This window comes from Eulemur rufifrons, chromosome 9 (genome assembly GCF_041146395.1).
Source record: "Eulemur rufifrons isolate Redbay chromosome 9, OSU_ERuf_1, whole genome shotgun sequence".
NCBI classification, from domain to species: Eukaryota; Metazoa; Chordata; class Mammalia; order Primates; family Lemuridae; genus Eulemur; species Eulemur rufifrons.
This window is the reverse complement of record NC_090991.1, coordinates 27,233,442-27,245,974: the sequence shown is the minus strand read 5'-3', so window position 1 is coordinate 27,245,974 and position 12,533 is coordinate 27,233,442. Positions and strand designations below refer to the sequence as shown.

The 12,533-nt window shown below is 48.4% G+C and overlaps 1 protein-coding gene across 4 annotated transcripts; it reads right to left on the bottom strand.

Annotated features, from left to right (window-relative positions):
* Nucleotides 1–186: 186 nt before the first annotated feature.
* On the bottom strand, nt 187–12,311 carry MKS1 (MKS transition zone complex subunit 1). Of its 4 annotated transcripts, none has more exons than XM_069481140.1 (18): nt 11,942–12,046; nt 11,494–11,603; nt 10,130–10,200; nt 9,572–9,727; nt 8,434–8,531; nt 7,901–8,029; nt 7,535–7,639; nt 6,784–6,892; nt 6,167–6,223; nt 5,090–5,132; nt 4,763–4,828; nt 3,225–3,295; nt 2,799–2,868; nt 2,598–2,705; nt 1,776–1,909; nt 1,161–1,243; nt 978–1,075; nt 187–878 (listed from the first exon to the last, which is right to left on the bottom strand). In XM_069481140.1, the coding sequence occupies exons 1-18, from the start codon at nt 12,019–12,021 to the stop codon at nt 787–789; spliced, it is 1,680 nt and encodes a 559-aa protein (XP_069337241.1). In that variant the 5' UTR covers nt 12,022–12,046; the 3' UTR covers nt 187–786. The 4 variants fall into 4 exon arrangements, with proteins under 4 accessions (XP_069337241.1, XP_069337240.1, XP_069337243.1 ...); XM_069481141.1 differs by lacking the exon at nt 11,942–12,046 and adding an exon at nt 12,262–12,311 and having other exon boundaries at nt 722–878; XM_069481139.1 differs by lacking the exon at nt 1,161–1,243.
* Between the last annotated feature and the right edge of the window lie 222 nt (nt 12,312–12,533).

Here is a 12,533-nt window from a genome sequence, read left to right as displayed (position 1 = left end):
CACCGCTAAGCCTCTCCTGGGGCTGAATTAAGAGAGCCCACAGCAACACTCTGGAGTAGGGAAAGGAAGAAAGGGGAGGGCAGAGGCATTAGGGGCCCTGACAATAAGATGCCGACCTCAGCCATGCCAGAGACCTGACAGCAGAGGAGCCAACAGAACATCAGTCAATATAAAAAGTTTTTATGTACAAAAAACACAATAAAAGATATACCTAGCTAGCAGAAAGGACTGGGCACTGCCTTTAGCCCTGATTTACTCCAGAAATGAGTCACGTCTCAATCTCAACAAGCCCTAAGCAGAACGAGGCTGCCCTGGAAAGAAGAGGCTGAGACTCAGGGGCCGGGATTTAAGCTCTCTCTCACATTCCTGCTCCCGTCTTGGCAGAAGGCAGGCAGGCTGTGGAACAGCAGATCCCGGTAGCCCTCTGCTACTGAGACTGTGAGACAAGCCAGTGAAGAGGCTATGTCAAGGGTGGACTAATTATGAGGTCACCTCAAACTAGTTGCAGACCAAAAGTCTGCCTTGTTGTGACGCTCATTTACAGCAGCTGAAATATGAAGAGGGGGACCACAGGGGGCCACAGGTCTCTGGCTTTATATCCACATGGCAGAGAAAAGACCCAGCAGAAGGTTAGGCAGAGGGGCCAGCCAGGGATTTCCTAGCTCTTCTTCCAGTGCCCAGCAGGCCAGTGTGGGCTCTAATAAGAAAGATGAAGAGGCAGGACAGCGTCTGCCTCAGGCATCCCTCGTTCTGTCCTCTTGCACCGCGGGCCAGGGCTACAGTGAGCTAGGACTCCAGGGTTTCCGAGGGCCTTACTAGGTCCTGGGGGAGGCTTTCTCGGGCCTCCTGCATGCGGCGCCGGGCTCGATAGAAGGCCTCTGCGAGGGAAATAGATGCGGTAGTCAGTTGCTGTGGTGCCGGGAGGAACACAGCCCATGCTGACCCCACGTAGCCAGCTGGGGCAGGGGAGGACCTACCCATCACATTGTGAACGGAACTCTGCTGGCTGAATCCTTCCAGACGGTCCAACATACTCTGCATCCTTTTCCGGAGGGAGCTTGATTCCATGAAGGCCCTGCAGGGGGGCCCACTGCATGGTCACAGTCGCTCTCCAGCCCCCAGGACCAAGGTGCCCCAAGGCAGAGGGCCAGGTCACTCACCTGGACTGCTGCAGACAGTGCAAGCGGAAGGTGACACTCCCTGTGGTTTCTGTGCGGAGTCCGAAGCGGCTGAGACGCTCCCCCTGTGGCATACAGTTGAGACAGCATCAGGCGTTTGCAGTCTCTAGACGCCAGATGCCAGGCTGGCCTCGCTCCCATTCTCATTCCCATCCTTGGAGAAAGCAGCTCTGCTGGGAAACCCCATTCCTTCTCCCATCACCTCACGGCTGACACTGGGCCCCCACTATAAAGCAGGGAACATTTCAACTTCACCTATAAAGAAGCAGTCTTACATGTTCACTGAGAAATCTCCCCACCTCTGTTTACCGAGGCCTTCAGTGATGGGGGAAAAGGTGGAGCCAGCGATTCTGATGGGGACCAGAGGAAATCTCTAAGTACACGCTTTCCAGAGATCTCCCAGGATAGCAGTATAGATATTTGAACCCGGTTCAAAATGTGGCCGTGACTCCCAGCTTATGCCACAGTAAGGAAGGGGCTACGGAATACTGAAGCAATGAACAACGAAGGGGCCTTAACCCAGATCCCACCTTCTATAGAACAGAAAGACAGGACCATAAGTTCCCAGCATGAAGCTGCCCCAGAGACAAAAGTCACCTTGAAGGTTCCTGGTATCCGCACGTAGGAGGGGTCCTCCAGTTCCAGAGAACCCCCGATGAAAAACCTCCTCAGCTCAGCTACCGTGCCCAGCTCCAGGGGTCTCCATGTGGAGACTGTCAGGGTGTAAGAGCCTGCGCAGAGGGAGAAGAGAATCGGGCCCGGAGCAGAAAGCGCATGTCGCCCCTCACTGACTCCCCAGCAATGACACAGGCTGAGACACCACTAAAACACCTGGTCTGGTGACGACCAGGCCTCTGGGGAAGGTTCTCGTGGTGGTTCAGAGTGCCAGTTTGGAAACCAATCAGATAGGAACTCAAATCTCGGCTCTGCCAGTTATTGCCTGTGTAGCACAACAGGTTCCTTAACCTCTGTGAGCCTAACTCTCGTGTGGTAAATGGAAGTAATAACACACAACCTGCACCTCACAGGTGGCTGGGAATTAAGTAAGAACCATTTGGCACAATGCCTGGCACACAAAAGACAGTTGCTTTTATTTCAAAGTGAACACTGACTCATATGATACACATACGCCAAGAGCCCGTTTACCAGGCAGCTTCTCCCTCGAGGCAGCAAGTCCAGTCGGAGGAGCACGGAGCACGTAACAGACACTGTGAGGCTGTTTGGCTTCGGGAAGTGAGTTCCAATTTCACTTAGCTGTCTCGAACACAGGGGGAAGAAATTCCCCAAAGCAGTTAAATGCTTCTAGTTTCTAATTATCCATACTTCTCGCCAGAAGCATTCAAATCTTTCGGAAGTGTTAGTCTCATTCCTAGGACCTAGGGTATGTGAGCCACAGAAGGGCAGGGACAAAGAGGTTACCTGGAGTGGCAGGCAGCACCACGGCCCCGTAGCCTTCCACACGATACCTCTGCCAGAAGTCCAAGGACAGGACCTCACAGTAAAGCACAGGCCACTCGGGGAGGGCATCTGGGAGCAAGTGAGAGTGGCAGCCAGGTCACACAGGAGGCCTCCACTGGCCGAGGAGAACCAAGGCCCAGGATCAACTGCTGAGCTACCCACCAGCAGATTCATCCTTGTGGAGGAAGAAGGCTTCAAATGTGAATGGGTAGCAGAAGTAAGCCACCTTGTCCTAAAAAAAGAGGAGCGTCCTTTATACTCAATGTCACATGGTGGGGAAGGCCTCATTTGGAATTTGCTCTCCCTGTGGCCAATGACAAGGTCACTTTCACAAGGGAAAAAGGCAAATTATCACCCCAGGTGGGAAGTAAGAGGTGGAGAGGCAAAGGGATACCCAAATACAAGCTGCTGCCATTCTCAAAAAGGCAGAGAGAGGACCGGGCAGCCCTACAGAGCCCACACGGAAGAGTCAGACCCAACTCTGGAATCCTCCCCAGAGTGCGTGGCAGTTGGCCTGATAAAGCCTCAAATGCTGCCCCAGGAGCAGATTCCCGTTCCCTTCCAGACACCCTCTCCCATCCTCCATACCATTCCCAGGGACTTGGTGGCACAGGTCTGTGTAATTCCTGAGAGCTGCTGGAATGCTGGGCTTGACCAGTCTGAAAGCCAAAGACCAGATATACTAAGCTCACCTGGGAGGAGAGCACGTAGTTGAGAAAAAGACAAAGTCGCCTTATTCGTTTATTCATTCACTCAGTCACACAATCAATCATTCATTTAGTGTTTACTGGGAGTCTGCTATGTGCTCGTACGTCTTGGGGATGTCTTGGTAACCAGATAGAAAAGATCCCTCTCCCTTACGGAACAAACATGGGGGGCAAGGAGGGGGAGACAGACAACAAACAAAACAATAAGAGACTATCAGGTGGTGGTAAGTGCTGCACTAAAAACAAAACCGAGGGAAGGGACTGAGTGACTTGGAGGCTCACTTAGATTGGGTGGGGAGAGAGGGCCTCTCAGCAGTGACACAGACTGAGACCCAGACTCAAGTAGAACCAGCCATGCAAAGATATGGCAGAAAGGGTTTCAGACAAAGGAAATGATCCTGAAAAAACTCTAGTGGGCAAGACCTTGGCTACAAAGAATGACTGGAACGTTGTAAGGAAGAGATACCCATGGGCCAGCTCGTGCAGGGTGTGGAGTTTAGATTTTACTCCTAGTGGGAGGAGAAGCTGTTGGGTTTTTCAGCTCAAAAGGGACACAACTGGTTTACGTTTTTAAAAGCTCAATTTGGCTACGGTGTGTGTGTGGCAAATGAACCGCAAGGGGGAGCAGGAGAGGAAGCAAGAGGATGAGTCAGAAGCTGACTGCACCAGCCCAGGCGAGAGGTGGTGGTAGCTTGGTGTAGGGTGGAGAGAGGACAGATCCAGGACAGCTTCCGAAGACAGAGCTGACAGGAACCGCTGACGGACTGACCGACTACAGGGGGCTAGAGAAAGTGAGGAATCAAAGATGTCTCCCAGGTTTTTGGCACCAACAGCTAAGTGGATGATGCTGCCACTCTGCTAGGATGGGGAAGACCGGGGAGGATAGGTTTGGGGGGGGGGTGGGAATCAAAGGTTCTTTTTGGTAATGTTCCATAGAAATGACAAAGAGGTAACTGGATATGAGTCTGGAGTTCAGGGAAAAGGTTGAGGCTAGAGATGGAAACCTGGGAGTGTGAGACACGCAGATGGTATTTAAGCCATGGGATGGATGAGATCGCCTAGGAAGAGCGTTGATAGAGAAGAACAGAAGGCCTAGGCTCAGCTTTTGAAGCTCTTATAGTTTAAGATCAACAGAAGAGGAGGAATTGGCCAAGGAGGCTGATAAGCCGCCAGCGAGACGGAAGAGCGAAGCGTGGAGCCAGAAGCCAAGAGAAGTGTTTCATGAGCTGTGTCAGAGGCTTCAGAGAGGTCAGGTAAGGTGAAAGCAGGGAAGTCACCACTGGATTTGGCAAAGTAGAAGTGATCTATGACCTTGAAAAGAGCAGTAAAATTTCAGTGGAGGGGGGAAGGAAGCCTGACTGAATGCCTCTAGAACTGTCAGAATGGGTATGAAAGGAGAGACTTAAGAATATTACTTACTAGTAGTTGGCAATTCTACGAAGAAGTGGACGTAGAGATTGTCATACTCATAGCCTTGGGCAGAAACTGAGAGAGAAAACAGGAAACTATTTTAGCTTGTTCTCCTCCCACCCTCAGCACCCGACCCAGTCCTGTGGGGCCTACATGCTTTGGAAGCAAGTCTTTTGAGGGCCAGGAACCCTCTGGGTTTCCAGGAAAGACTCATCACTGAGTTTCCAAAGCACGGCAGACAATCCAAGGCCTCCACGAGGGTGGGGTGGGTTATTCATAGCTCTATCCGGGCACCTGCCTAAGCATCAGGAGATCTCTATCTGGCAAGATACTTACCTACCTCTCCATTTACAAAGAGCCGGAGGGTGCCTGGGGCGGTCTAAGGTGGAGACAAGTGGGGAAAGGTCAGGAGGCTGGGAGGGAACCAGGACTTCTCCCCAGCCCTGCCCACAAACCCGCAGAAGAGCTGACTCTGGAGGTCAGACCCTGGGTCACTACTGCACTTCCTCACCCCACCCCGACGCTTCTCCACAGATCTGTTTCCTTCATTTCTAAAAGTCACAACGTAGGGGAAAGGATATAATTTAAATGGCGGTGAGGGCAATGCAGTATGGGAAATTAGCAACAGGAGCTGCCCTCTGGCCCGCAATGGGAAGCCAAAAACCCCTGTTCCCTTTAGATGGCTGAGGTCAGGAAACTAGGAAGTTTTTAAAATTATTTGTGTATTTGTTTTATCTAACTTTTTAATACTGAATATCTGTGGCTTATGTAATATGAAAATAATAAAAGTTAATTTTTGAAAGAGAGAGAGAGACCAGTAGGTAATTCTGTCTTTGTTTCCAGATCTAGAAATGGAACTCTTGGAATGAGGGAAAACAAACAACAGGACCACAGAATAACTGACCTGAATTGTTTTTTAAGAGCCAAAATATTTAACAAACAGTAATGACCCCTGTTCCCTCTCTCTAGGGCATTTTGGGAAAATATCCACATGAAGAGGGAGGAAGAAATTTTTCATCTTTAATTTATTAAATTAATTGTAAAATAACACGTGAATACATTACCACTACCTAAGCTTAGGGAATAAAAAGGGGAAATCCCCGACATATCCCTCCCACCACCCACTGCCCATCTACCGCCTCCCAATCCACGCCCCCCCCCCCCCCCCCCGACAAAGCGACCCACAGCATGTATACAGCCTTTCAGACTCTTTTTATGTGTGAACAGTTCTGTATCAATATGCAATGTTCAAAACACGTAACAAGGACTATACGCTATGTGCTATTCTTTGACTTCCTTTTTTCACTGAAGAGTAGATCTTGGAGACCATTAAGAAAGGCACTGTCACTCATCCAGAGTCAGAACGCTCTGGTTAAACCCAGCTCACAGTACTGCAGGAAGCCAGGTACTCACCATCTCAAAGTCAGTACCCACGAGGCTGCTGAGATACTCCTTGTGCCGGCCATAAAGCTGAGGAAACAAACCAAACCAAAACTCAAGATGCAACCCAAGCCAGGGCAGGGCTCAGTTCTGAACGGGAGGGAGAAAAGAAGCAATAATGGGAAAGGCCACCAAGAGCTGGAGGCCTAAGCATGCTACTCACTGTCATTTTAAAGTGAAGCACAGAGGCTCTGCAGTCAGCTGGTCTGGGACCGAATCCTGACTCTCGCACTTACGAGCTACATCACCTTGGGCAGACTACTGAGCTCCTCAATCTCAGTTTCCTCATTTATAAAATGGTAATAATAAAAGAATTTACCTAAAAGGGTTGTTATGAGGTCCAAAGGAAATAAGGTATGTGAAGTAGGGCCTAGCACAGTGCATAGTAAATGCTCAACTAAATGGTCATGGTTGTTATTATAATATGGTCACAAACTTCCATCTGATATGTTAGCAATGCTTCCTAGGTCAGAAGAGGCTGCAGAGGGCAAGACTTGTTCCTAGTAACAGCTGACATCAAGCTCAGACATGGTCTCGGCTCCAGGCACTAAGGCTCATCCCTTTGGTAGTTGGAGTGAACTGGCTCTTACATCCTTGAACACTCGCTGTTCCCGCTCCTCCTCCTCTGGCTGTGCGAGGGAGGACACGTTGTCAATCGTGTATTTCCACAGCTCCTGCTTCTCCCCTTCTGTCTCGATTCTGTAAGGTCAAAGCCACAAAAGGACTCACTCTGACAATAAGAGATGGGGCCCTTCAGATCTAGCCCGGGGCTGAACCGTCACTGGCCACACACCTCACTTGAAGTGTATGATGACGAAAATGGCCGTAATGATGGCCAGGAGAGGGAAACAAAATGGGAAAGCAGAAAGGGCACCAGACCAGACTCAGAAAGTGTAGGTTCCAGACCCTTGAAGTCACAGTGAAACCCTAAGGCACAATATCCCTAGCACCCAGTTCTCTCACTTAAAAAACGGATAGGTTTGTCCAAATAATTTCCAATTTATGGTTCTGGTATTCCAAGACACAGAGGTGAGGAAAACCTGGCTGAGTTCACCTCACTCTGTTCTGGTCAGTCCCTACATTCAGCAGCACAGAGAACCATTTTCACCAGACTACACCACTGAACGGATCCCTTCCAAATGGTACGCTTGCACATTTTCTGAGAACAGGCTCCCCAGTTTTCTAAGGGCCTACGGCCCAGAATAGAATATGAAACACTGCCTGGGAATTTAAAAGTTAGAACAGATGACCGGCTTTCTGAGAATCTCCTCAACTAAGAGCAAGAAGTGAAGCCAAGGGAAGGAATACCACTCTCCACTACCCCTTTCCTCCTCTCCTCACCTGTAGGGTGCTCTGAGGCCTGTGAAGTCAGGTTTAACTGTGATCACACCATTGCTGTCCACCTTCAGGGTACAGAGGACATGCTCATACTTCTTATAGCCAAGCCTAGACATCAGGAAAGCAACAGCAAGGTTCAGGACCACTGGTCCTTCAAGGAAAGAGGAAGAGACGGCCCACTTCAGGAGAGAGAACGGAGGCTACAGTGAGAACTACCATAGTAAAACATTTTCTTCCGAGTACCGCTAAGAAGAAAAGGAAGAAAATGTCCTTCCCTCCCGTATACCCTGGGAGGAGGGTACAGGAAAGCAATGGCTAGTGAGGGGAGAAAGGCTAAGGATCTGCGTGGCAGTGAGACGCGTCACTCACTTTCCGTACGGCCCCAGGTCTGCCATGATGTACATTGTCTGAAGAGGGGTGTTAATGACATGGCTGTTCTTGACAAACTCTTCTGAGGGTTCCCAGGTGATGATGCGTGACTTGAGGATGCCACTCTCCCTGGGAAACACCACAGGAAGGGTCACTTCCCTGGCACCCCCTAAAGAGCCTGAAGGGGGGAGCACACCCCGGTGGAGGTGCACTTCAGGATGGGATGCTTGAGTTGGAGGATGTACTGTTTTAAGAGCCAAAATATTTAACAGACAGACATGATATCCCTTCCCTCTCTATGGGGCATTGTGGAAAAATATCCAAATGAAGGGTGACAAAGACATTTTACATCTTTATATTGATTTTAAAAATTAATTATAAAGTAATAATGAATACTGCATATTATCACTGATAAAAATTCAAAACTACCTAAGTTTAGGAAATCAAAAGCTCTGGTCAGTGGACATACTGAGAACACTGGCATGGAAGGACCACAAAGGCCCCCTGGACTCCCCGCACACATTTGTACTCACATGCCTCTCCTGTCCTGCCGTCGCCGCCTGACATTTGCCATTCGTTCCACTAAGAATGACGGCACCTCACTGGCTGCGGTGGTCATTTTCTGACAGTGCTGAGAGAAGAGAGCAGCCCCATGTGAGCCATCTGGTCAGGGCCACATGGGGCCAAGAGCTAGAAGGGAGTCTTCCTTCTGAAACTCCTCCGCGACCCGAGCCTAACAGGCACAACCGCCTCACCGCTACACATGCTAATGGAGGGGAGCAGTGGCACCAACAACCCAAGAGGGCACCTATCACATCTGGGACTGCCCCGGGACTTTAGATTTTATTTATGCTAACATTAAAATTAGTCTGTATTCTCTGAGCACAAAAAGTTGGGTTAGTTTGCCTGGTAGACGTTGAAGTTAACTAGGTGGTTGGAAAATACCAAATAGGATACAAGCATTTTGCAGAAAATCCTCACGTGGTAACTGAACATTAACTGCATTTTTATTTGCTTTTCTAAAATAGACAACCCAAATTTATATGCTACCAACCCACAGCTCTCCTAATGAAAACATGCCAATCTTTCAAAAATATTTGTTTAACACTTGCCCCTTGCAGAGATCTACAGGGTCAAAGACAAAAATCAGAAAATATAGGCTCTACCCTCAAGGAGTTTAAAGTCTTACTGAAAAGACAGAACATACACAGTGGATGAAGAAAATGTAAAACAAGTCCACAAGGGTATGTTGGCATAGGCAACTTGAGGACATAAGCCATTCCTCATAGCCGTACTGAATTCCTCTTCAAACCCATATATTCAGACTTTGGGGTGAATCTCCTGATGAATTTCATCTAGATGATTCTAGACTCCACCACCTGTCTTATCGCATGATGATGCATGGTGGAAGTCGAGCCCAGTGGCTACTTCTCGTACTGTGCACGCTCCGAGCCTTCCCAGGCCCTCCAGCAAGCAGAGGGAGCGGCAGCCACACCACCTGCAGATGGTGCCCACTCTTGTCCAGCTTGGCTGCCAGCAGCTCACAGCAGTTTCTAGACAAGCTACCTGTCTCCCCTTAACAGGCTTCTTAATTGACACACACAACCCATTGAGGCCAGAAAACTAGGGGAGGCAAAGAAGGACACTGTGGGGCCTCAGAAAGAATAATACCTCCTCCAAATTGGTGTATCTATCAGAGTCAGTGTAGGTAAAGATTCGTCGGTTCTTCCTGCCACCTGAATTCTCCAGCTTCAGGATCTCTTGACGATACTGACAATCCAAAGGACTCTGACAGGCTGCTTCATTTTGGTATACATCTACTTCAAACTGAGGTCACCACAGGAAACAGAGATAGACTGAGAATACATCAAACTTTTGTTCCTCTGTTTAATCAAATCAGTTCTATAGAGCTGGTGCTATTTGACATGTTTTCATAACCAACTCGAAACTAACAGAGAACAGGTGATCCAAGAATTTTAGAGCTAAAAGGATCCAGAGTGATGATGTAAAACAACTCTGCTGTTACAGATGACATAAATCCCAGAGGTGAAAAGTCCCTTACCCAGGATCATAAAACTGAGTAGTGGCAGTCACTGTATATTGCCTCTGTAAACACAACAGGGGAAAGTATTAACTGTTACAAACTTTCTGGAAATCAGCTTGGTAATTGTATCACCAGCCAGGTGGGGGTAGACCAGGTAATGTAGCAGATAAGAGACACTGACTTACCTGGCTAAAGAGCTTCTCTTGCCACGCAATCACAATCTCCTCCTCTTCATCTTCATCTGGGCGGTGCCCACCTCCAAAGATAACATAGTGAGTCAAATGCTTGAGCCAAACCAGCATCACTTCTTGCTGTGACTGATTATAACCAATGTCCTTACTCTTACATTTGCCAAAAACACAGATGGAGTTCAGTAATTTATGAAGCACTCAATCTAGACAAAGGCTAGAGACACTGTGGATATACTCCACAATATATGATGGTTAGTTTGAGCAGAAGCCAAGACAGGGACTCAAGAAGTCTTAATCACTTCTAATTTGAATAAAAGGTAGTCCTGCCTTCCAGAAAATATTTAATCTAATTCAGTGTCAGGAACTAAAATTTAGATACATAGGCTGATAGCCAGACCTTTCTCAATCCCAACTGTCTGCATTTGCTAAGAAATGCAGACCCTGGCATTTTTATTTTATGTATTCCTGAAGCTATATATATATAGAATCATAAACACTGTAACTTAGGAGACCACATGTCCAGAGAGGACAGAGAAGGCAAATAAGTGGTCTTTCAAAGCACCAAATCTAATACACTTCTAGCTGAGTATGACTTTTTTGGAGACACATGCTTCACAACCCACCAGTCCACACTCTTACCCAGAAATATGTATGAATAGAAACAACAAAAACAAAAAGACTAGTGACCCCAAAGAAGCACCCTGTCCTCTCTTCCTCACTTTCAGCTTTCAGATAAGGAAAACCACAACACAGTTTATGTTTATATGCACATTTTTCAAGCAGTCTCCAATCTTTTTTTTTATTTCAAAATATTAATTTTAATTTCAAATTATTAATATTGAGGGGGTACAAATATTTTTGTTACATGGATAGCTTTTGTAATGCTTGAGTCGAGGTTGTAAGTGTGCCCATCAACTGATCCAATCTTAAAATTGTTTTTTAAAGTGTTTACATGTGTATTTAGAGTTCGGAGCATATTTTCTCTTAGATAAAAAATGCCACAAATGGTATTTAGGTTGCCAGGCAAATTTACAGCATATCAAAAGCATGGTATTTTTTATTTCTCTATATTTGGCCACAATTCTGATCAGTATCTTGATAGCAGTAATCCTGTCTTACTCAATTTTTGCACACAACATAAATTAGTAGTTAAGATTGCTTGGGTTCAAATCCTGGCTCCAACATTTATCACCTAGGAAAGGAACTCAACCTCTTTATACCTTCCACTCCTCCTTGAAAAAGGCACAGGTTTCTCTTAAAATCACAGACGTGGGTCTACTCTGTCTTAAGAGTAACTCTACCACCCCAAGCCTTTTCCCAAAATCCTCACGGGGCAACATCACCACCGAAACACCCACTGGCAGTTGGTTGAGGCCTAAAAGTGGCCAAGTCTATGAGGTCACTCCCGGACGGGGCAGCAGGCTGATAATGAAGAAAGTTGCCTGATGTGATTCTTTGCAGGTGGACTCTGTCAAGGAAAGAGAATTCCAACATACGCGTTACAAGACACACAACCAGAAGATGAACCCAGAGCAAGGATGGGGTTTCCAAGGTGTGCTGGGTGCACACAGCAGAGGAGGTGGGTGGGGCGCGGAGTCCCAAGGGGAAGAGTGAGGATGAGAGGATGTACTGAGGAGACAGGGCTAGGGGTACAAGCAGTGCGAGAAGTCGGGAGACGGGAGAGGAGGTGGTCGGGTTTGTAAGCGGAAGTGGAGGCCTCAGGACAGAAGTTCAGGCTCCAATTATTTGAGGGTATAAAAGCATGGGACCCTGGGGCTGGGGCTGGGGCCGGGGCGGTGCAACTACCGGAGGCGCAAGTTGCGCACGGGGTCCAGAGAGCGATACACTGCCTCCCCGGTGTCAGTGCTCCAGGAGGCCTCCGCCATGACAGCTGCGACGCGCCGCGACTGCGCCGGAAAGCGCACCGTCCCCAGTTCCCTAGGCAACGGAGACGCTGAGTTCCGGAAGCCGTGGAGGCGCTGCGCGCGCAACCCGCCGTTCCGGTCGCCTCGCTGACCCGCGTGTGGCCCTCCTTGTGCGGGTGCAGCCCAGGCTGAGCGCCCGGGCGCGCTCCAGAGTCCTGCCAATCACCGTTTACCATGAGTGCGAGCAAAGCTCATGCGCACCGAAGGCAGGACTTGATGCGCTGTACAAAAAAGAAAACAGGCACAGCCATCAGCCCACTTCATTTAGATGCAGAAAAGGTGATAATGACCAGGATCAGATGACCTGAGTCCTTTCCTGTACTTTTCCCACCATGCCACATTGCCTTCCACAGACTTCATGAAAACTTAGGCCTGAAAATCGGTGGAAGTGACTGAAAGAATGCCCCCATTATTCCTAAAAGAGTCACTGAAGGTCATGGCCCTGGCCCAGATATGAAAATGTATTCTTCGAA

What these genes read in the sequence shown, in the direction of transcription:
- MKS1 (XM_069481139.1), bottom strand. Translation starts at nt 12,021, where the DNA reads ATGGCGGAGGCCTCCTGGAGCACTGACACCGGGGAGGCAGTGTATCGC. An exon ending in GATACACCAATTTGGAGGAG is followed by an intron (nt 8,532 to 9,571) that starts GTATTATTCTTT and finishes CTCTTCTCTCAG; the next exon opens with CACTGTCAGAAAATGACCAC. An exon ending in CGGCAGGACAGGAGAGGCAT is followed by an intron (nt 8,030 to 8,433) that starts GTGAGTACAAAT and finishes GGTGTTTCCCAG; the next exon opens with GGAGAGTGGCATCCTCAAGT.